Consider the following 23,596-nt stretch of genomic DNA (forward strand, 5'->3'; position numbering starts at 1 on the left):
CATCTATGCTGGCTCTTAGGAACTCAAGAGTGAATAGGACCTAACGGCCTCTCCCTTTGAGAACTAACTCCTGGGGTGTGTGGGGTGGGGGGTAGGGGTTGGACCTTTAAAGGGGTACATACCCCACACCATAACAGGCCAGACAGAGTAACTGTGTGGGGTGGGGGTGTGAGAAGGGATTATGTGACCTGAGCTTTGTTTGTTTGTTTAGAAATTTATTTATTGAGAGAGAGAGAGAGAGAGAGAGAGAGGACATGTGGGAGTGGGGTCGCAGCAGAGAGAGAGAATCCCAAGCAGGTTCTGCACAGCCAGTGCAGAGCCAGATGCGGGGATCGAACTCAGGAACCTTGGGATCATGACCCCAGCCGAAGTCTAGAGTCGGAGGCTCGGATGCTCAACCGACTGAGCCACCCAGGCATCGCAGTCGGGCTGTTATGCCCAGATCTCAGTATCCTCAACGACCAGAGACCACTGGGGAGACCAAGTCACGCATGCAAAGGCAAAGGGCTTTATTACGGGCTCAAGCTCGGGCTCACAGACTTTACCAGCGCAGTGGATCCGTGCCGTGAGCCCCGAACAAAGGCAGAGTAGGGTTTTTATGGGGTTTGTGATGGGGGAGTTACAGAAGTTGTGACATGGGAACAGTGATCCAATCATAATTATACAACATCATTGACAGCGGGTTTAACCATACACATTGTCTAGAGTATTCCTTACTTTTGGTGGGATCCAATCACAACATTTAGAGTACCTTTAAATTTAACCAATCACAGAGCGAGCCTAGGGTCTTGTTCGGCGCCTATTGGGTTACCTTTAACATTAGGTACCAGAGTTTTATCTATAGTTGCTGGCCTTTCTTGATTGGGCGTTGCAAGGGTGGTGTGGGGGAGTGATGTGGTGGGCGGTTTCTCTGGTCTTGGGCAAAGTGTAACTGCCTGAGAGTTTCAGGGAGACTGAAACTTAGGCCTTCTAGTTTAGAGGGGACACTTAAAGCCTGTCATGGAGTCAGTGTGGTTTAGACTTGTGTCCTTACAGGGCTCTTATAGTAACTTCAAGAGATATCCTCTCAAGGGGAAATAAAACGCTCACATACACAGATGTGCCGAAATTCTACACTCAATTTCAGGGGGTTCAGAGTACAGGTTAAAAAGCCCAATTCAAGGATCGTGGGAAGGCGGCGGGGCTCGGGGGCCGGACTGTTTTCCCCGGTGTCAGGAGACCACGCTGCGTTGTCTGACACCCGACGGAGCCACGCCCTTGGGGAGTCCATTAGGAGGACGCCTCCCGGCCGCTGTTCACAGCAAGTCCGTGAGACAGGGAACGTCCCGCGCCGGGCAGGGCCTTTCACCTCCCAGGTTGCTGGCTTAGAGCGCTTGGAGTTGAGAGACCTGTAACCCCCTAGATACGGCCGACCCACCTACAGCTGCGCATGCGCGGCCAGCCTACCAGCTTAAAGACGGCCACGCCCACCGAGGCGGCCGCTGTGGCGCATCTGGGCTCTGGTCCCCGGCCTTCCCATGAACCTTTGGGGCAGGCTCCGAAGGGAACGACGGAAGCCGCCGCTCTTGGTTTCCGGCAACACGGCTGCGGGCTGCCGGGCGACCCGGAAGTGTTCCCATTTTGCGTCGTCGGGGCTCGGCGACGGCCGGGCTCGGGGCGGACGTACCACCATGGGGTCGTCAAAGAAACACCGCGGGGAGAAGGAGGCTGCCGGGACGACGGCGGCGGCCAGCACCGGAGGCGCCACCGAGCAGCCGCCGCGGCACCGGGAGCACAAAAAACACAAGCACCGGAGCGGCGGCGGCGGCAGTAGCGGCGGCGAACGACGGAAGCGGAGCCGGGAGCGTGGGGGCGAGCGCGGGAGCGGGCGGCGTGGGTCCGAGGCCGAGACCCGCAGCGGCGCGCACGGGCGGGAGCGCAGCCAGGCAGAGCTCTCGGAGCGGCGCGTGAAGCGGGAGAAGCGCGATGACGGCTACGAGGCCGGTGAGGGGCGTGGCCTGTGGAGGGCGGGCCGTGCCCGGGGTCCGGGAGCGGGAGGGCCTGGGCACCCCCAGACTGTCTCCGTCAGCACTTACTGAAGGGTCTTCTGTGGTTTTTTGGGGTTGAAGGTCGTCTCCCTCTACTGTACTCCGCAAGGGCAGAGATTCTGTTTTCCTTGAGATTGGCACATCCCAGGCGCCCAGTAAATGTGTTGAGTGAATGAATGAATGAAGTTGCCCCAGCGTGTGTAGAGATGGGAAGAAAGCTGGTATTGAGCAATCGTGTAGGGCTCATAGCAGGGATAGGAAACAAGGGTCTGAACACAAAGGATCCTGTAGAACTTTGAATATTGTTTTGAGGGTGGTCAGGAGCTGTAGATTTGAGTCAGGGAGTTGATCATATATCGCAAATATCACCGTATTGAGAACTGACTCGAGGGTAGTCAAGAGCAGAGGCCAGGTGGGGCCACCGAGGCAGCAGCGGTATGGAGAGACCCCAACAGATTGAAATAGTGTTTGGGGGGAGGAATTAAGACATCTTAGCACTTGGGTGAGGATGGGAAGAAGGAGATGAAGACGACCTCTTGAATTTTGATTGGAGCAACTAGGTGGGTGGTTGTGGCGTCTACTGAAATGGAGTAGTCTGGAAGAGACGCAAACGTTTGAGGGGAGAGAATTCAGGTTTGGAGAGTGTTGCATTTGATGTGCAAGGTTTGGGAGTATTTAGGTGGTAAACGAAGCCCACTGAGAGTGAGGAGTGGTCAGTAGAACCTAAGAAACACTAAACTGTTAGTAGTAAGTGGAGCCAGATGTTACAAAAATACTTTCCTATGGAAATGCAGAAAAACCGGGGCGCCTGGGTGGCTCAGTCGGTTAAGCATCCGACTTTGGCTCAGGTCATGATCTCACGGTTTGTGGGTTCGAGTCCCGCGTCGGGCTCTGTGCTGACAGCTCAGAGCCTGGAGCCTGCATCAGATTCTGAGTCTCCCTCTCTTTCTGACCCTCCCCTGCTCATGCTGTCTCTCTCTCTCTCTCTCAGAAATAAATAAAACCTTAAAAAAAATGCAGAAAAACGGGAGAATCTTGTATCATGGGGTCTGTGGGAAGACAGTATGAGAAGGAATAATCAACGGTGTCACCACAGAAAATGAAGGAAATTTAAGGGCCACCTGGGTGGCTCAGTCTGACTTTGGCCCAGGTCATGATCTCATGGTTTGTGGGTTGGAGACCTGTGTTGGGCTCTGTGCTGACAGCTAGCTCAGAGCCTAGAGCCTGTTTCAGATTCTATACCTCCCTCTCTCTCTGACCCTCCCCTGCTCGTGCTGTCTCTCTCTCAAAAATAAATAAAACATTAAAAAAAAAAGGAAACGAAGGAAATTTGAACTGAAAAGAACTCATTGGATTTAGAAATAAAGAGGCTGGTGACCTTGATGACAGCCAAAAGAAGTTGGGATCCAGGGTCCTGGTGAGATGTAGGGGAGGAAGTAGTTTGCGGGATGGGGAGGCAGGGAAGGATGGTGGCAGCTGGTTGGGAAACTCCATCCGGTGGTATCTAGCTTCTGTCCTTGGTGGTCTGTGAAGTTTGTTGCTGATTATGAGGTGGGCAGAGAAGTTCTGAAATGCTTCTTTATCTCATTCTCCTCAATGTTTATCATAATGCAGGCACCAATAAGGGTATTTCTTGACTGGATGAATTGCACAGAGGACACAGCCCTGCGGCTAAGCCTGGTCCCTGACCTGTGAGGAGAAACAGACCTGGGAATGATAGGGGAGGACAGTTCATTCCGAGCAATAATTGAACAGGATTTCAAGAAGGAGGTGGCATTTGGTCTTTGCATTTGGATAGGATTTCGTCAGAGTTTGGCCAGGGAGGGCAGTGCAGGCTGAAAACAGAGTATTCAAAAGTGGAGGTGGAGTGGGGGGAGGGTTGGGGTGGGGGGCGGTGCCTGCGTGGCTCAGTTGGTTAAGTGTCTGACTTTTGATTTCCGCTCAGGTCATGATCTCATGGTTCATGAGTTTGAGCCCCACATTGGGCTCTGTGCTGACGGCGCGGAGCCTGCTTGGGATTCTCTGGCTCACCCTCTCTTCCCTCCCCTACTTGCATGCTCTCTCTCAAAATAAATGGACTTTAAAAAAGGGGAGAGGAGGCAGAGTAAAGGATGCACAGAGATTGGACCTTTTGGGTCAGGAAAGGAAGGTTATGTAGAGAGTTGGGGTCTGAGGTAGGAGGAACGACCAGGGTGGAGAAAGGCCACTCTTTCAGGGTGTCGCAGCAGGCCCGGGTGCTGGTGAGGGGCCCTCCTCTTTGGGCCTGTGTTCAGCTCCCAAACCAGGGTTCTTGTCCTTCCAGCTGCCGGCTCCAAAACTAGCTCAGGAGATGCCTCGTCACTCAGCATCGAGGAGACCAAGTAAGTTCTGTTTCCCTTACGTTTCTGCTTTTATTTTCTGAGACAGACAGCTTCTGGGACAGCTTCCCGGGGGGCCTTTCCCACACTAAAGCATTCTGATTGGAATCGGAAGTGGCATCTAACCATCTGAGTTACAGAAGAGGGCGCTAAGATCCAAGAGGAAGGATGGCCTTCTGCTGGTTAAGGGGCAGGCCAGGCCGAGCTCCTGTGCTCCCCAATCTGGAGGCCAGTGTCCTTCCCAAAGTCCTAGGCTGCCTGGGTCAGGTCCTGCTTTGGGGACCCTTATGACCTCTCAGTCCCATCTTATGTTCACCCCTGTCTGTTGTGAAATGTCTTTCATGCACCGTCGACGGCTCCTAACGCCTGTATTTCTTGCCCTCAGTAAACTCCGGGCAAAGCTGGGGCTGAAACCCTTGGAGGTCAATGCTGTCAAGAAGGGTGAGTGTGGGGGTGAGGAGGGGGGTGAGGGAGGGCATCTGGGTGGAGGAAAAGGACCATCTGAAGGGGTCTCTGAAGAGTGGGGTTATGGCACTGGCGCAGCTCCATTTAGTGGCACTGTGTGTGTGTGTGTGTGCGCGTGCGTGCGCACATAGGCATGAGGCCTCTCCCTACAGTGGTGATGGGGAGCTGGGAATCAGCTTATTCTTTAAGTTCGAATGGCTGGCATCGTGTGCACTCTGGCTGTGAGGCAGCATTAACCGGGCCGAGATGCGTGTGCAGCTGCTGCAGACTGATCTGGGCTCTGCCTGCGTTGGGTGTGTTTGTTTTTAAAGCATGACTTTGGGGGGCTTGTAAGGCGTGGAGAGTCCCGTCATGCTGTGCAGGGTGACCCGGAAATGTGGGGATGAAGTGGGAGGAGGCAGGTGAAGGGGTTTGTTCCCTCCTCTCCTGGCCCCTTCTGGACCCCTGAGCTAGAAGGGGGCAGGGTGAGTGGCTCCCTCCTCTCCCCACCAGCCACGGGCAGGCATAGCCTCACGTCTGGGCCCCCCTTCCAGAGGCGGGCACCAAGGAGGAGCCCGTGGCAGCCGATGTCATCAACCCCATGGCCTTGAGACAGCGAGAGGAGCTACGGGAGAAGCTGGCCGCCGCCAAAGAAAAGCGCCTCCTGAACCAGAAGCTGGGGTGAGGGCGTCCCCGCCAAGGTGGACAAGGGAAAGACCTGAGGAGGTTGCCGGGGAGCTCTTGAGTCGAGTGGGGGAAGCAGGAAAGGGGTTCCCCAGAAGGCCACTTTCCTCTCTCTTCAGGAAGATAAAGACACTGGGGGAGGATGACCCATGGCTGGACGACACCGCCGCCTGGATCGAGCGAAGCCGGCAGCTTCAGAAGGAGAAGGACTTGGCGGAGAAGAGGGTGAGCACCCGGTCAGCCGGGGGTGGTCGCTCAGTGCCTCTAGTAACCCGAGCGGCTGCTGGGGCAGGAGACTTGTTCTTGGGAGGGGACGGGGCTCAGAGAGGTAGGAGGCTCTCTGCGGCTGGCTGGCTTTCTCTGCACTCACACCTGGTAAAGCCCCACATGTCCTCCATGATGCTGAATGGCACCCCGCTCCCATCCCATAGGCCAAACTGCTGGAGGAGATGGACCAAGAGTTTGGCGTCAGCACTCTGGTGGAGGAGGAGTTTGGACAGAGGCGACAGGTGAGGCTGCCTGAGCCGCTGGGGGCAGGGCGGGGCCGAGGCACCGCTGTCCTTGGTGCTGGGGTCCCAGGGCTGGGTGGGTCAGGGCTCCTGACTTGTCGGGACCGTCCCTTTGCCTTGTAGGACCTGTACAGTGCCCGGGACCTCCAGGGCCTCACCGTGGAGCACGCTATTGATTCCTTCCGAGAAGGGGAGACTGTGATCCTCACCCTCAAGGACAAAGGTGGGTTGAGCCCAGGTGCTCTGGGTGGGGGTGCAGGCGCTGCTGAGCTGACGGCAGACACGAACGGCCGCCGCTCCTGCCCTGTCCGCAGGTGTGCTGCAGGAGGAGGAGGATGTCCTGGTGAACGTGAACCTGGTGGATAAGGAGCGGGCAGAGAAAAACGTGGAGCTACGGAAGAAGAAGCCCGACTACCTGCCCTATGCGGAGGATGAGAGCGTGGATGACTTGGCGCAGGCAGGCCGGGCAGCCCGGGGGCTGTGAGACGGTGGCTTGGTGGCTCTTCGGGAACAGGCTGGGTCCCAACCCGTCCCTCTTGTTCTGCAGCAGAAACCGCGCTCCATCCTGTCCAAGTACGACGAGGAGCTCGAGGGCGAGCGGCCACAGTCCTTCCGCCTGGAGCAGGGCGGCACGGCCGATGGCCTCCGGGAGCGGGAGCTGGAGGAGATCCGGGCCAGGCTGCGGCTACAGGCTCAGTCCCTGAGCACAGTGGGGCCCCGGCTCGCCTCCGAGTACCTCACGCCCGAGGAGATGGTGAGTCCCGGGCCCTCCCCCCACACCTTGTAGTAGGGGTGGGTGTTCCTCCCACTCTTCCGGGGTCACGTGCTGCCAGAGGAGCTGTAGAGGAAGATCGAGTGTGAGGTTCTTGGCCTTTGTGGGTGAGCAGTAAAGGGCTGCCCCGGGAGGCGCTGCGGGGAGCCAGTGGCTATGGGCAAAACAGGGACTGTTGAGACAGACCGTTGTCTAAGTTCACGTCCAGGCTCTGCCATCTGGCCAGCTTGTGCTTTGGGTGAGTCATTTAACCGTGAGGCTGAGGCTCCCTATTTGAAATGGGAAGGACAGGAGCTCCCCTCTTGAGAGCGTCACGAGGGTTGGTGACAATGTGGGTGAGTGATCATTTTACAGCTGTGTGTGGAGTTGTGTTTGGGATGGTTGTGAAGACAGAGGTAGGCGCTGGGCTCAGCGAACTGCTTGGCCGAGTAATGAATAGCAGGACCCTGGAGGCAAAAGAACACGATTCACAGTCCTGGTTATCCCACTAAGGCTGGGTGGCCTTAGGCAAGGAACTTAGCCTCTCTGTGCCTCAGTGTTCATCATCTCGTGGGTGGGATGAAATCACACCTACCTCACGTGTTGTTTGTGTGTGTGGAGTGCTTAGGACAGAGGCTGGCGTGGAAGGACACTAAGAAAGCGTTTGTTCTCTGGGCTCGTGGCTGCCCACCATCCCTGTCTCATGTGTGGCCTCCCCTCCCCCTAGGTGACCTTTAAAAAGACCAAACGGAGAGTGAAGAAGATCCGCAAGAAAGAGAAGGAGGTGGTAGTGCGGGCCGATGACTTGTTGCCTCTTGGGGACCAGACTCAAGACGGGGACTTTGGTTCCAGGTGTGCTTGGAAAGGGGGGTGCGGGGTGGGGGGCGGACTGGCCCAGGGGTGTGTGCTCAGTGCTCACCTGAGAGGCCTCCCCCCGCCCCGCCCCCCCCCCAGATTGCGGGGCCGGGGTCGGCGCCGAGTGCCTGAGGCAGACGAGGAGGCCCCGGAGGAGGAGGAGGAGAAGGAGCCGGTGGCTCAGCCCCCGCAGTCGGACGACACCCGCGTGGAGAACATGGACATCAGCGACGACGGTGGGGGCCCCGCCGGCTGGGGGGGGGGGCAGGGGCAGGGAGGAGTGCCCCGATGGCTGGGGGGTGGGGTACAAGGGCAGGACATGCGCAACAGGATGATCCGAGCAGGGGTCTCCCGTGTTTCCACCAGAGGAGGCTGGAGGCGCGCAGGCCGGGTCCCCGGAGGTGCTGGAGGAGGATGAGGCGGAGCTGGAACTACAGAAGCAGCTGGAAAAGGGGCGCCGCCTGCGGCAGCTGCAGCAGCTGCGGGACAGCGGCGAGAAGGTAGGGGGCCCCCGGGGCTGGGCACGGGGCGGGTGGGTGCTGAACCCCCCCCCCGCCCCGGGCAGGGGTCTTCAGGGAGCCCGTGAGCACCTGCACTCCAGCCCGGACCCTCTTTTTTGTTTAACGTCACATCATTAGCAGATTCCTGGGTTTGAGCAGTGTTTTTGCTCTAAGATGGTTTAGGGGCGGAGCCTCCCTGCCTCCCTCTCCTCCGAGGCTGGGTGTTGCATGCCTGCTGCGGGTAAGGCATCATCCCGGGGGCTGGGGAGATGCAGGTCAGCAGGACAGCGAGGGCCCTGGGCTCAAGGAGCTGCGTTTCTATCTGGGGGCAGAGGGTGGCGAGCGTGCGCACACGCGCACAAGCAACACGCTTGGGTGGTGACTCGAGCCGGGCAGACTGAACTCGGGAAGACGGAGCAGATGGCTGGAGGGCCAGCGTCTTGCATCAGCTGTTCGGGGGAGATCTCACCGGGGGCGGCGTCTGAGCTGAGACTTACGTAACACCGACGAGCCAGGCTCGCAGAGATTTGGGGTGGGGGTGGGCATTCAGGCAGCAGAGACAGCAGGTGTCCTTGGGAGGAGTGGCCTAGGATACTTGAGGGCCTGGTGGTGCCTTGTGGCCTTGGTCATCGCTGACCCTCAGGGGCACCAGCACATCTGGGCGCTGCTTACATGCTTCGTGCTCACCGCGACACCCCATGAGGAGGGTTCTGTTATCTCCGTATTCCAGATGCGGAAGCAGGCACGGAGGCGTTAGGCGCGTTGCCCAGGGTTACGCGACTGGTACATGGCAGAGCCGGGTCTGGACAGCCTGACCCCAAGTCTGCACTTTTAATCCTACCCCTCCCACCTCAGGAGAGGTGAGCCCCATGTGCCCTGCTGGTGGGGCCGAGCAGTGGGGGCTCCTGCCCGGGAGTCGGAGAAGCCGCAGCCCCCAAGGTAGAGGAGAGCCGCAGGCGTGGGGCTCACAGAAGCCAAGAAGGGCTCTCGAGGAGCGACGGGCGGGTCAGACGTGGCGCGGTGTGTCAGCAAGTCAGGAGATGTGGAGGCGAGGGCAGCGCTGGGACAGTTCCGTAGAGCGGGAGCAGGCAGCACAGAGGTCCCGGAGCCCTCGGGGCTTATGGTCTCCGCCGCAGGGACCCGGCTTCTCTGCCGCCGTAGGGAAAGGCGCCCTGGATAACGCGGGGAAGGGGCGCGGCTGTGACCCAGTGAAACTTTGTGAGAGCGGGTGGTGGTGCTTCGTCTGCCGCTGCCCTAAAGAGGGTCAGAGAAATGAGCATTAGCTGAAGTGGTGTGATTGAGAGTAGGGTTTTTTTTTCCTGTACTTAACGGTTAATAGTGTTAATATTTACAAACTGGATGTAAGAATTGTAGAGTTTATGGCTGAACGGACTGTGCAGAGGTTACGTAGCCCGATAGTTCTCAGCCTGGGCTGAGCCGGAGTCACCTGGAAGGTGTTTGTGAACGTGCCTGGGCCGCGTCCCACCGTCTTCGGGTGCAGAGAAGTTGAAAGAGTATCGTAATGAAGTTCTAGTTTAAAAATTATTTTTAATGTTTATTTTTGAGAGGGGGGGGGACATTGAGAGCAGGGGAGGGTCAGAGAGAGAGGGTGACACAGAATCTGAAGCAGGCTCCATGCTCCGAGCTGTCAGCACAGAGCCCGATGCGGGGCTCAAACTCCCCAGCCATGAGATCATGACCTGAGCTGAAGTCGGATGCTTAATTGACTGAGCCGCCCAGGTGCCCCCATAATGAGCTTCTTTATATTTTCTCTTAATTCAGTAATTATACACATTTATCACCGTGCTCTCTCTTCGCTTTCTCTTTTCAGTCTTTTCTGAATCCCTGAAAGTAAGTTGCAGACATTGTGACTCCTTCCCCTGGGGCACTTTAGCCGGAGTCTCTAAAAATAAGGGCATCCCCTGTGTGGCCGGGTTCCCTTAAAAATCCCTCACAGCGCTAGCTGAACTCTGGGCTGAGGGGCTCAGGGCCCCGCCCTCTCCAGAGGAAAAAAATCCCATAAATCCTCTGAAATAGTCCGTGTAACAAGGTTTCCCAATTATGCCCCCAGACATCTTTTTGGTTTGAACCGATCTCTAACCCAGTTTTATATCCTCAGAAGTTTTTCTTAAGTGAGGGCGATTGCAAGCACGCTTGCCGCCAGTCCAGGGGAGGGAGAGAAGCGAAGGGTGTAAGAGGAGAAGGAAGGAGCTGTTTTCAGGAACACGGCAGGGGTGGGGCCTGCAGTGCTCCTCGGGTGGCCTGGGTGGCCGTTGAGAGGAGCCAGGTCGTGTTGTGGTTTGTTCCAGGGGGAGGGGACGAGCGGCCACGGCCGATGCAGGCGACTGGCCGGGGGAAGGTACGGGAGGCCTGCCTGGCTGGCTGGCTGTTCCAGTGAGGAGGTTGGGGGGGGAGTGGGGGTTCTGGGGGCGGTGGGGCACTGTGTCGGAGCCTGGAGTCGGGTGCAGGGAGAAAAGGAGGTCTGCTGGGCAGATGAGCGGGGACTCCCTGTCTGCTACAAATGGTCGCCAGCGGGAAGCGAGTCTGGTCAGTGCATTTAAGGGTTTCTCCAGCTCGTCCAGCTGCGCCGTGTTGGCAGCCAAGTAGGTGACGTCTGGGATTAATCCCGGTTGGGTTTGTCGAGGGGAGAGACCAGGTAACGTGTTGGCAGAGGAGGGACTCCGCTGACGCACAGACTGCAGGCTGGGTGGTGCGGATGCACCAGGAGGGGCGGTGGAGGGGAAGAAGGGACTGGAGTCCTGGTGAGGTTCAAGAATCACTGGATTAGGTTTTACAGGGTAAGTGAGCGGGGCAGATGGGAGGCAGCAGATGGAGAGGAGACATGGAATTGGGGGCTGAAGGGGCCGTGGATGTTGGTGAGACTAAGTCAGGGCTGGGAGGAGGAGCCCGAGGGGAGGAGAGGCTGGGGAAACGGCTGGTAGGAGGTCAGGGAACCTCTGAGGCAGCGGCTGGATGGGTCCTCTGGAGGCAGACGTCCCCGAGAGGGAAGGCGACAGCAGGGGCGGAGGGAAGGCAGGAAGCGGGGGCTGGACTCCCCAGTGAAAGGAGGGGACTTGAGGAGGTCAGGAGGTGATGGGACTCCGGGAGCAGCAGGTGCCGCCCACATGCCAGGGCCTGCGCCCCGTGGGATGGCAGGAACCAGGCGGAACTGCTCTCTGCGCCTTCACAGAGTTCGCGGTGCGGCCAGACATCAGGGTTTCATCCCGCAGCAAATGCTTACCAAGCGCCCCGCGTCCAGCAGGGAACACGGCAGCCGAAAGCCCTGGAGTGTCTGTTCTCGTGAAAGTTTTGTTCTAGTGAGAGGAGAGGAGGCGGAACAACATCTGGTGAGGAGAGGAGAGACAGGAAAAGGCAAGGCCGTGGAGAGATTGGGAGTGAAGGAGTGCTCCTGTTTTCAGTCGGCTGGTCAGGGAGGGCCTCCCTGAGGAGGTGATGGTTGAGACCAGATGAACCGAGCCTCAGTGACGTGCTGAGGCACAGTTCGGAGATGAGAGCGCACCTGGGACCCGAGGCGCTGAGTCCGGAGTGACTGGGCTCGCTCGGGAAGTTGGCTGAGGCCTGCGTGGCTGCAGTGCCAGCCACGGGGACGGTGACAGGGAGGGAGGTGGGCGGGGGCCACTTGGGCAGCGGCTTGCTCCTGCGGTAGATTGAGCCTGTGGGGTTCCGTTGGAGGGAGACCAGTGGGAATGCATGGTGGCCCGCTGGGGTGACAGCCATGGAGCCCGGAAGAAGCCGCCGTGTGTGGGATGCTTTTTGAGGATGGAATTGGCAGCGTTTGCCGATTGCACGTGAGATCGTGAGTGGGCAGGAGAGGTTAAGGACGACTCCCAAGGGTTCCGACCTGAACAGCTGCCCGTGGACTGGGCTAAGGAACAGAGTTCTGAGATGGGAACAGGTTGGGGAGGACAGGTTTGGGGGAGAAGACCAGGTGTCCGGTCTCGGTTAAGTTTTGAGGTGCCTTTTTATTAGAGGTGATGGGATACTGAGTATCGAATTTGAACTTCAAGGGAGAGGCCGAGGCTGCAGACGTGAATGCAGAAGTCTGTACGTAAGCAGGTACACACTGTCTCTGTCAGAAATAAGCGTTAATAAACTGTATATCTGTATGGGGGAAGTTATAGTCTGTTCTCAAAAGACGTTAAAGAAGCCAGCTGCACCGTTGTTTCAGGCAGCAAGGGCTGCCGTGACGGAGTGCCGCAGACCGGGTGGCTTAAGCAGCAGCAATTTTTTTCTTACATGTATATATTTTATATATATTTATTTCTAGGAGAAAGAGAGAGAGAGACAGTGTGAGCAGGGGAGGGTCAGAGAGAGAGGGAGATACAGACTCTGAAATAGGCTCCAGGCTCTGAGCTGGCAGTCAGCACAGAGCCGGACGCGGGGCTCGAACCCACGAACCGCGAAAGTCAGACGCTTAACCGACTAAGCCACCCAGGCGCCCCTGTATATATCTTTTCAAGTTAGTGTTTTCATGTTCGTTGGGTAAATACCTAGTATCTACTGGATCATATGGTAATTTTATTTTTAATTTTTTGAGGAACCTCCATACTGTTTTCCACAGTGGCTATACCAGTTTGCATTCCCAACAACAGTGTATGAGGGTTCCTTTTTCTCCACACTGTCACCAACACCTGTTTTTCTTTTCTTTCTTTTTNAGGCTCCAGGCTCTGAGCTGGCAGTCAGCACAGAGCCCGACGCAGGGCTCGAACCCATGAACCGCGAGATCATGACCTAAGCGAAAGTCGGACGCTTAACCAACTAAGCCACCCAGGCGCCCCAAGCAGCAGAAATTTCTTTCTCACAGCCCTGGAGCCTGGAAGTTCAAGATGAAAGTGTTGGGTGTTGGTTGCTCCCAGGGCTTGGTGGTGGCCGGTTTCTCACGTGTCATCTCACGGCCTTTTCCCTGCGCGCCTGCATCCCTGGGGTCTCACCCTCTTCCCACTGGGACACCAGCCTACTGGATTTGGGCCTCGCCCTTATGACCCTGACCGTGACCATCTCCTCAAAGGCCCGGTCTCCAGACACAGTCCTGCTGGGGGCAGGGTTTCAACGTAGGAGTTTTGGGAGGGCACAGTGCCGTCCACGCCTGGGTAGGACTCCATGCTGTGAAGATGTTCGTCTTCTCAAGTTAATTTATAGATTAATCATGCAGTTCCAATAAAAATCCCACAGGGGTTTTTGTGGAACCAGAAAGCTAACCCAGAAAGAGCCGAGATGCTTTGAATAACAAAGGGGTGGGATTTGCTCTCCTGGAGACCAGGGGGTTATGGTAGTGAAGGTGGTGAAGCCGGGAGTGCCAGGGCTGGGACCCAACAGACGGCCCAGGAGCAGACCCCTGGGATGGGACAGCCGGTGTCCCCGGGTGGGGGCGCTCGGTTCAGCACGTGCTGTCTGGACAGTCACTCACCGATTTGGGAAAAGGTGACATTGGGTTTGTACCTCACACAAAATTTACTTACAGAGAGATTGAGACCTTATAAGTAAAAACTTAACTTTTCAGAACAAAGTTACGGAAATTACGTTTGTGACTTGGTAGCAGAGAAAGATTTTTTTCCCCCTTTTTCATTGCATTAAAGTACATAGAACATAAAATTTAGCATCTTGGCCTTTACCAATAAATATATATGTTTTAGAGAGAGGGTGTGCAGGGGAGAGGGGCAGAGGGAGAGAGAGAATCCCCAGCAGGCTCTGCTCTCAGCACAGAGCCCGACACGGGGCTCATCCCACCACTCTGGGATTATGACCTGAGCTGAAATCGAGAGTCGGACCCCCAACTGACTGAGCCCCCCAGGCACCCCTTAAGCATTTTTAAACGTCCAATTCAGTGACGTTAGATCCCTTCACTTGGTTGTGCAGCCCATCTCCTCCATCGCCCCCAGAGCCCTCTCGTCTTGTAAAACAGAAACCCTGTTCCCATTAAATACTAACTCTCACCCCTGGGCCCCTGGCAGCCATACCCTACTTCCCGGCCCTGTGAGTTTGACCTCTAGGGACCTCCTATAACGGGAATGACAGAGATTTTTCTTTTCTTAATTTTTTTTTTAATTGTGACTGGATTATTTTAGGAGAAAGTTATTGTTAAAGGTACAAATGTAAAGCATAAAGCATGAGGAGAAAACCGCTAATATTGAACTACTTAGGAATTAAGAACTGAAGTTATTTCAATTTTTTTTTAACTTTTATTTATTTTTGAGAGACGAGAGAGACAGGGCATGAATGGGGGAGGAGCAGAGAGAGAGGGAGACACCGAATCTGAAACAAGCTCCAGGCTCCAAGCTGTCAGCACAGAGCCCGACGCGGGGCTCGAGCCGACGAACTGTGAGATCATGACCTGAGCCAGAGTCGGACGGTTAACCGACTGAGCTGCCCAGGCACCCTGAACTAAAGTTATTTTAAAAAGGTGTCATGGGGGCGCCTGGGTGGCTCAGTGGGTTAAGCCTCCGACTTCAGCTCAGGTCATGATCTCGCGGTTCATGGGTTCGAGCCCCGCATTGGGGTCTGGGCTGACAGCTAGCTCAGAGTCTGGAGCCTGCTTCGGATTCTGTGTCTCCCTCTCTCTCTGATCCTCCCCTGCTTACGCTGTGTCTCTCAGAAATAAATTTAAAATAAATAAATAAGTAAATAAAAATAAAAAGGTCATGAAGAGTGAAAGAAGACAGGTCAGAAGGGGACGATACTTGCTCACGTCCATGTAACCGTCATATGTGGGTTAGTGTCGAGAACATCCGAACAACAAAATTGTACAAAATGGGAAAAGAGGCAAAAGACCCTGGCAGGCAGTTCACAGAGGTGGGAGGGTAAATAGCCAAGAAAATACCTACGGAGGCTCAGCGTTGTGAATGGTCAAGGGAAGGCGAGCTACCACAACGACCAGGTCACACTCACGCCGTTCGACAAAGATGCCCAGGTCTGGCAGTGCTGAGCGTCGGCGAGGGCTTGGAGCAGCCGGAACCCTCACCACGCTCTTGTCGGGCGTGTGGGCGAGTGTGGCAAGAGGGGGAAGACACTGACGTAATCTTGTAGAGTCTGGTGCACGTGCCCTTCAGCCCGGCGCCCCTGCTCCTGAGTGTGCCCCAGACACACACTTGCCCACGTGCTCCGGGTGATGGGCGTCCTGCGTGATGACCAAAGGGCCGCTGCGCGCTGGGTCACCAGGCTAAGTCCGTTCACATTGTGGACTGCGGTTCTGTAGTGAAAAGCTAATGAAGTACAGCCACTCGTGTCAGGATGGAGCTTAAAATGTATTTTATTTAAAAAAAAAAGTGTTTTTGGGGCACCTGGGTGGCTCAGTCAGTTGAGCCTCCGACTTCAGCTCAGGTCATGATCTCGCGGTTCATGGGTTCGAGCCCTGCATCGGGCTCTGTGCTGACAGCTCAGAGCCTGATTCAGGGGCAGCAAGATGGAGGATACAAAGTAAGCTCCCTGCACCCAGGATGTTCAGAGGGATAGGCCCGGTGAGCGCCAGCAGTTGTCAGGGCCATCTCTGGGCATGGGCACAGCTATTTCTTTCTCTTTTTTTTCTAACGTTTTATTTATTTCTGAGAGAGAGAGGCAGCATGAGCAGGGGAGGGTCAGAGAGAGAGGAAGACACAGAATCTGAAGCAGGCTCCAGGCTCTGAACCGTCAGCACACAGCCCGATGCAGGGCTCGAACCCACGAACCATGAGATCATGACCCGAGCCGAAGTCAGAGGCTCAACTGACTGAGCCACCCAGGTGCCCCAAAAAATTTTTTTGAAAAAGCACATCATAAGGGAATCTACAGCACGGTTCAGATTATATAACGTTTTAAAAATGTACAGCTGGGGGCACCTGGGTGGCTCAGTACCGTGAGCTTCTGACATCAGCTCAGGCCATGATCTTGTAGTTGGTGAGTTCAAGCCCCACTCGGGCTTGCTGCTGTCAGCGCAGAGCCTGCCTCGGATCCTCTGTCCCCCTCTCTCACTGCCCCTCCCCCACTTGTGCTCTCTCAAAAATAAAGCTTTAAAAAAAAACCCAAAAAACAACCAGGGCACCTAGGTAGCCCAGTCATTGGGCATCTGACTTTGACTCAGGTCATGATCTCAGGGTTCATGAGTTCGAGCTCCAGCCCTGCTTTGGATGAGCCCTGCTTCTCTCTCTTTCTGTCTCTCTCTCTGCCCCTCCTGGGATATTCTCTCGCTCGCTCACTCTCTCAAAAAAGAAAAGAAAAAGGCAACCAGGGACACCTCGGTGACTCATTCTGTTAAGTGTCTGACTCTTGATTTTGGCTCAGATCACATCTCACAGTTCGTGAGATCAAGTCTCGTGTTATGCTCTGTGCTGGGCACATGGAACCTGCTTGGGATTCTCTGTCTCCCTCTCTCTATGCCCCTCCCCCTACGATGCACGGTCTCTCAGAATAAATAAACCTAAAAAAAAAAAAAATACAACAAAATAATACCCTGTTTGTGGAGAGGTCCTTGTGTGGTAAAACTGAAGAAAAGCCAGTGAGGGTGGTCGCCTGGGTGGCTCAGTCAGTTAAATATCTGACTTTGGCTTGGGTCATGATCTCGTGGTTTATGAGTTCGAGCCCCACGTCGGGCTCTGCACTGATAGATAGAGCCTGCTTGGGATTCTCTCTCTCTCTCTCTCTCTCTCTCTCTCTCTCTCTCTTCCACCCCTTCCCCCATCCTGCTAGCTCCCTCCCTCTCTCCCTCAAAATAAATAAATAAACTTAATTTTAAAAAGCCAGTGAATCATGAGCACAAATAACGAACAAGGAGACAGGCTTGAAAGGATAATATTCCTGAGAGTGGGCGATGGGCGCCTGGGTGTGTATTTAGTTACTATTTTTAAAAACACGCTTGTGTCGGAACGCTTTTATGCTTAAGGTGATATTCATTAAAAATAAACGTAGTCAAGCAGGGTGGAAGGAAGGGGTGTGGAAGTGGATGTGGTGACTGGAAACTTCTCTGAGGAGCGTCGGGAGCGGGCATGCAAAGGGCCTTGCGGCCACGCTGGGCAAGAGGGTGTCCTGAGGGTGGAGCAAGGCAGGTGTGCGGGTGGGTGATGGGTGCCGGAAGTGTATGGGAGTTCCCAGGCGTCTCCCCACCCTGTGACCTCAGGGAAGGGTTCTGGAAGAGCTGGTGTTTACCTCGAGTCCTGAAACTGGAGTTTGTAGGGTGAAGGGTGACCGGCGGGGCAGAGGCAGAGAGGCCCTGTGTGCTTCGATCCCGGGGGAAGATGTGGGGCTGTGGAGAAGAGCCGTGTAGAATTCTGGATATTTATGTAAAGGGCAGACGGGAGTCATTGAAGGCTCTGGAGCGGGGAGTGACCTGGTGAGATGGGTGTAGGTGCAGAGTGGGGAGTGGATGGGGAGCCGCGGAGGACGCAGAGACGCACCAGGCCCGCTGTGGACATAGGAATGGCTTCTGGGTCTCGATGGCACCTCCCCAGAAACTTCTGGGTTTGCCCACAGCTGCTCCCTCCCCCAGGTGGTGGAGATTGTGAAGAAGCTGGAATGCCGCCGGCGGGGCTGGGAGGAAGACGAGGACCCAGAGCGGAAGGGGGCCATCGTGTTCAACGCCACGTCCGAGTTCTGCCGCACGCTGGGGGAGATCCCCACCTACGGGCTGGCCGGCAACCGGGAGGAGCAGGAAGAGCTCATGGTGGGCCTCGGGCGGCCTGCCCCTCCCTCTTCTTCCCTCCACTCCCGGTCTGGGTCCCCCCCCGCTGGCCCAGTCCTCAGTAACGAGCCGCAGCGCCCCCGTGGGTTAGGGGGCTGGCGGGGGCCTGGGGCTCCCCGGGCTGACCCTGGTCTTCCGACCCCCAGGACTTTGAACGGGACGAGGAGCGCTCGGCCAACGGCGGCTCGGAATCAGACGGGGAGGAGAACATTGGCTGGAGCACAGTCAACCTGGACGAGGAGAAGCAGCAGCAGGATGTGAGGGGCGCGGGGGGCCGGGCCGGGGCGTGGCGCGGGGGAGCCCACCGCCCGGTGCAGCCGGGGGCTGGGGCAGCTCCGCCCCTTCATCGCTGGGGGACCTGGAGCAAGTGGCCCGTTGTCCCGGAGCCCCGCTCTCCCCTGGGATGGGGTCCGTAATGCTCGTAGTGTCGTGGGGAGGCTCAGCGAGGCGCCCGGCACGGGAAGGACCACAGCCTTGTGTGGCGGGGGCGGGGGGGGTGAGAAGAGCCCGCGCCCCGCTCACCACCTTCCCGCGTGCCGCCCCCCAGTTCTCTGCCTCCTCCACCACCATCCTGGACGAGGAGCCCATCGTGAATAGAGGGCTGGCGGCCGCCTTGCTGCTGTGTCAGAACAAAGGTGAGGGGCCTTGAGCCCTGGGCGGGGGGGGGGGGGGGCAGGGTGAGCCACACCCCTGGGACCTGCGCGCTGCCCCTCTGCACCCAGCTCCGGGGCGGTTGTGGCACCATCTGGCCTTGCTGCGCCGTGTCACCCATTTTTGATGGCTTTGCCACCTCCCCCCCCACACACACAGCCACCGCTCACCCCTGAGTCTCAGCATCTCTGGGGAGAATCGGAGCAGTTGAGGTGGTCAGGCCGTGGCCTTGAGAGAGCCCGGCTGGATTGACCTTGCTTGGGCCGCGCCTCTGAGGGCAGAGGAGGGTGGGGGGCAGCCTGGAGTCTGACCACCGCCTCTCCCCAGGGCTGCTGGAGACCACGGTGCAGAAGGTGGCCCGGGTGAAGGCGCCCAACAAGTCCCTGCCGTCGGCCGTGTACTGCATTGAGGACAAGATGTGAGTGGGGCAGGCCGGCGGCGGGTCACGGGGGTGGCGCTGGCTGGAGGCTGTCGGGAACCCAGGCGGGGTGGGCAGTGCTGGCCCTGAAGCCCCCCACCCTCTGTCTCGCACTCAGGGCCATCGACGACAAGTACAGCCGGCGGGAGGAGTACCGAGGCTTCACCCAGGACTTCAAGGAGAAGGACGGCTACAAACCCGACGTTAAGATCGAGTATGTGGATGAGACGGGCCGGAAACTCACGCCCAAGGAGGTGAGCAGGGCTGTGGCTGACGGAGCCACAGAGAGGTGAGGCCCCTGCCCTTCCCAGAGGAGGCGGAGCTGCACTGAGGGGTCTTGGCTGGGGTGCTGCAAAGTGTCAGAGCCCCTGTGCCTCGGTTTCCATTTTTGGGGGGCACAGCAGGCCCCTTCACGGTCCCGGTTCCTTTGACCGCCTGGGACAGTCTTTCCAGGGCCTCGCCCTCACCACACTCTTCCCCACGTGCTCCCAGCCCAGCCCCCAGGGTGCCATCCACTTCCCCCCGCCCCCCCCAGGCAGCCCATCCCCCCCACCCCCCCACCAGCTCAGCCTCCGCACGCAGGTCTCCCTGATGATCTCCAGTGTACCCAGCACAGCACATCCGGCCCCTGAGTCTGTCTCCCTGACTCTGGGGAGCCCCTGGAGGGTGCCAGGGTCATGGCCCTTCTCCCAGTCCCTTCCCAGCCAGGCCTCCCCTGCCCTCTGGGGCACAGGCGACTCTAACCGGTTACTGCCCCGTGTCCCCAGGCTTTCCGGCAGCTGTCCCACCGCTTCCACGGGAAAGGCTCAGGCAAGATGAAGACTGAGCGGCGGATGAAGAAGCTGGACGAGGAGGCGGTGAGTGGCCCGTGGGGACGCGGGGTGGCTTCGGCACCTGCCAGTGCTGGGGTGGTGGGGGTGCTGGGGCCCGCTCCTGCCCTGGGCTGACTGGTCCCCGTCCTGCAGCTCCTGAAGAAGATGAGCTCCAGCGACACGCCCCTGGGCACGGTGGCTTTGCTCCAGGAGAAGCAGAAGGCCCAGAAGACCCCGTATATCGTGCTCAGCGGCAGCGGCAAGAGCATGAACGCGTGAGCGGGGGAGCTCGAGGGACAGGGGCCACCTGATGGGGGATGGGAGGGGGGGAGGGCAGGGACGGGGGCCCACCTGATAGAGGGGTGGGAGGTGGGGGGCAGGGCAGGGACGGGGGCCACCTGAGGGGGGGGGGGCGCACGCTTCCAGCCTCATGCCTCGCTTCTCTCCGCAGGAACACCATCACCAAGTGAATCCGATCTCCCTTCGGACCCCCTCCCCAGCTTTAATATTAAATAAAGTTCCCTCCTTATTTTTTCCTCCTTCGTCATGGTGCAGATTCCAGGGTCAGACCCAGGAGGAGGGGCAGGCGGTGCCGGGAGGAGCATCCGCTGGCCTCAGCCGGGCCCTGGTGGCCGTGTGACCTCAGGACAGTCCCTGAATCTCTCTGAGCCTTAGTTCTGGCATTTGTACAATCAAAGCACCTCTGTTTCATAGACTCTTGTGAAGATTAAATGAGTTCATTCATTCATTCATTCATTCATTCATCCATCCATCCATCCATCCACCTGGCATTTAGAGGTGAGCAAGACCCCTCAGAGGCACCTTAAGAGTGTGACATCTGTTAGGTATGACCCAGCCATCCAGGGACACAGAGATGAGACTGTCCAGAATTGCTAGGACAGCTCTCCACCCCCCCCCCCGCCCCCCCGCGTGGTTGCTCCGGTCCTGGCTGATTGTCCAAGGTCGTACCTTCTCTGTAGGGATGGCTTTCAGGTGAGAAGTGAAGGTGTTTTTAGAGCCTGGGTCACCCTGGGTCACCCTGCCTCTCCCAGCGCCCGAGGGCACACAGATCGCTGCCCTCAGGGCCCCGGGTTCGCTCCTAGGCTCCTAGCACTCCCGTACCTCCCCATACCTACCGCCTCCGCCTGCCTGGGGACGCCGCCCTGGGAGGTGAGCTCTGAAGGAGGCTTGCACCTGCCACGACGGGACGACGCAGCAGAGCCCTGAATGGAGGCTCCCACGGGACAGCTGGTGTCCTGCTGCCACCAATGCCTGAACACATTCCAGATGGTTCACAGGTTTTTTTTTTTTTGAGGACAACACACTAAGCAGAAGAGAAGGAAATGTGAGCAAGGACGACGCACAGTTGCTCTCGTTGCCCTTGGTGACGGTCACGTCACGCTTTTTTTTTTTTAATTTTTTTTTTTTAATGTTTTATTTATTTCTAGGAGAGAGAGAGAGAGACAGCGTGAGCAGGGGAGGGTCAGAGAGAGAGGGAATCACAGACTGAAACAGGCTCCAGGCTCTGAGCTGGCAGTCAGCACAGAGCCCGATGCGGGGCTCGAACCCACGAACCGCGGGATCATGACCTAAGCGAAAGTCGGACGCTTAACCGACTAAGCCACCCAGGCGCCCCGCGTCACGCTTTTCTTTGAGCTTGTGGTCCGCCTCGTGTGAGGTCTCACCCAGATTGAATTTTCACCTTGGCTGCCCCTCAGGTCCCTGGGGGAGGTCGCCCGCGGGCTCGGAGCGCCCAGGCCGAGTCTGGCATTCGGAACTCGGTACATCTCCCCCAGAAGCTTGTGGGACCCGGCTGGCGAGGTGCGCGGTCACCGTGCCTGGTGCGGCTCCCGCCCTGACCATGCCTGCCGACCCCCGCCTCACTCTGCAGGCAGCGGTCCCTTAATGAGGTTGTCGCTGTCAGAGCTGGAAACAGCCGAGTCCTTGTCTAGAGCAACAGCGGGGGGGTGGGGGGTGTGTGTGCAGGCAAACTGATGTGGTTTGGGCCAGAATGTCTTCTAACTCTAAACGGTGAGCCAGGGATTAGGAAAGGCTTCCTGTGACACTGGGAAGTGCCAGTGCCACCTCTGGGAAGTGCCACCTCCAGGAAGCGCCCCCCCCCCAGTTGGTGGCTGCCTGCTTCCTCTCCCCAGACTGGCCCCCCACAATGATGCACACTGGCCCCCTGCCAGGCTGTCCCTGCCCTCCCAGCTGGGGCTGGAGGCAGCAAGGAGTCCACTCAGCCCCCAGGAGAGAGGAGGGGCTGGGGACCGCCAAGTCCTTTGAGGCCTGAGCCCATAGGGCAGGCAGAACCCAGGGAAAGGGTGCGTCTGGCTCTGCCATCCAAAGCGGGGCCCCACCAGCAGTCTCCCCCCGACCCTGGCCAACTGGGGCCGGACCGCCGCGCAGGCTGGTGGGAGGGTTGGGAGCCCTTAGCCGGGGCCTGGGGGCTGGCAGGAGCTCCTGGGGTTTACCAGCTGTCTGCCCTCGGGCAACTTCCCACTGAGTCCTGGTGTTACCTGCAAAACGGGACGTGATCTCGGACTTCCGAGGCTGGTGTAGCATCACTGAGGACGTTCATCGTTCCGTTACTGGAACACGTATTTGCCAAGCAGCAGCTGGGCGGGCCTGAGGATGAGGAGCAGAGCCACCCTGGGCCCCTGGGAGTCCGACGGGTTGGGGACCCTTGGAGCAAGGACAACACCTGATGTGATTGGGCCAGAGGGGGTCTAGCCTGGGCTCCTCCACGTGGCGCCTGGCCCCTCAAAAGGGCTCCAGAGCCCAGACTTCACTTACAGGAGCCCAGACTTCACTTACAGAAGCCCATTCAGCCCCTTGCCAGCATCTTCCTTCTCCGCCTCCAGCGCGCATGGCACCCTCACTAAGAAGACCCAGGGGCCACCCAGGACCCCTTCTCCACTTCCTGCCCCTACGTTCCCCACCCAGCTCAGCTCTCAGCAAGGCCCTTCTGAGCGTGGTGATGGGATCCCAGTGCAAAGGCTGATTGTCCGAAGCCAGCTAGAGCTGGGCACCGAGCAGGGGCAGGACGCGTCCCCTCCTTGCTCTGGCCGTCTTGCTCTCTCTGGGCTGTGCCCGCACCCCTCCCAGGTCCTCCTGACCCTGTCGAGTCCCAGTGGCCATACCCAGCCACCCTCCACCCGGCAGCTAATGGCCTGTCTGTGCTTCCCCATCGTGGGGAAAGGTCTGCCAAGCCCACAGGACCGGAACCTGTCCCCTCCCAGATCCGGCAGGATCCCTGCCTTCTCCTCACCCTCTTCTCCAGAGCTAAATTTAGAAGCTTACACCCCACTTCATATCCTGGGGATTCAGGCAGGGCCGGCCCGGGTATCCCGATGCAACTGGAAAAAGGTGCCCGACTGGGTTGGCAGCTGTAGGTCCTCGGAGCACAGCTCGGTGGGCTGAATTCTTACCCATCTGCCCTCCAGGTGCCATCCTTGGCGCCCCTCAGTGCCAAGCCCATGACTGCCCTCTGGAGCTATGCTCCGTACCCCACCCCTCCCAGCTGGTCCCACATTGTCCCTTGACATCCTCAGGAAGGAGCCAGGTGGCGGACGGGGCGGACTGAACACCGTGGGATGCCGGCTCTGTGTCGTCAAGCTTCTGAGGCTTCAATGTCAAGTGCCCAGAGGGGACTGTTCGCCAGAGGAAGGGGTGCAGCGGCAAGAGGAACATTCAAATTCCCTTTCCCTCCTTGGTCACTGGGCTGGGTGTCCCCCAACTCATCACCTACGCGACTCCCGCTGAGCCCCGCCTCCTTGGCTCCCAGATGGAGAGAAAGGCTCCCAACTCAAACTGTCTCAAGTTTGACCAGTGGGAGCCCCTGGAAGCTGCCCTTGGTGTCCTCTTGACATGTCTCCATCATTCTTCAAGCATTTCCTTACTTTCTGATAAAACAAGTTT

The 23,596-nt window shown here is 57.8% G+C and overlaps 1 protein-coding gene across 2 annotated transcripts; it reads left to right on the forward strand.

Moving 5' to 3' along the window:
* Nucleotides 1-1,601: 1,601 nt before the first annotated feature.
* Nucleotides 1,602-20,215, forward strand: SART1 (spliceosome associated factor 1, recruiter of U4/U6.U5 tri-snRNP). Of its 2 annotated transcripts, none has more exons than XM_039244905.1 (20): nucleotides 1,602-1,983; nucleotides 4,330-4,387; nucleotides 4,770-4,825; nucleotides 5,383-5,509; nucleotides 5,632-5,737; nucleotides 5,944-6,021; nucleotides 6,145-6,244; nucleotides 6,336-6,478; nucleotides 6,569-6,775; nucleotides 7,500-7,624; nucleotides 7,727-7,863; nucleotides 7,994-8,127; nucleotides 17,603-17,776; nucleotides 17,941-18,051; nucleotides 18,342-18,429; nucleotides 18,773-18,863; nucleotides 18,982-19,117; nucleotides 19,631-19,720; nucleotides 19,829-19,950; nucleotides 20,127-20,215. In XM_039244905.1, exons 1-20 carry the CDS (start codon nucleotides 1,671-1,673, stop codon nucleotides 20,143-20,145), a joined length of 2,415 nt encoding a protein of 804 aa, XP_039100836.1. In that variant the 5' UTR covers nucleotides 1,602-1,670; the 3' UTR covers nucleotides 20,146-20,215. The 2 variants fall into 2 exon arrangements, with proteins under 2 accessions (XP_039100836.1, XP_039100837.1); XM_039244906.1 differs by having other exon boundaries at nucleotides 6,572-6,775.
* Nucleotides 20,216-23,596: the final 3,381 nt, after the last annotated feature.

Source organism: Hyaena hyaena, unplaced genomic scaffold (assembly GCF_003009895.1).
Source record: "Hyaena hyaena isolate Hyena2069 unplaced genomic scaffold, ASM300989v1 scaffold_248, whole genome shotgun sequence".
In the NCBI taxonomy this organism is placed as follows: Eukaryota; Metazoa; Chordata; class Mammalia; order Carnivora; family Hyaenidae; genus Hyaena; species Hyaena hyaena.

Bases quoted from the DNA above. Each gene is read 5' to 3' on its own strand.
- SART1 (XM_039244905.1), top strand. From the start codon at position 1,671: ATGGGGTCGTCAAAGAAACACCGCGGGGAGAAGGAGGCTGCCGGGACG. The intron at 4,388-4,769 runs GTAAGTTCTGTT...TCTTGCCCTCAG, and splicing joins CTCAGCATCGAGGAGACCAA to TAAACTCCGGGCAAAGCTGG. The intron at 19,118-19,630 runs GTGAGCAGGGCT...CCGTGTCCCCAG, and splicing joins GGAAACTCACGCCCAAGGAG to GCTTTCCGGCAGCTGTCCCA.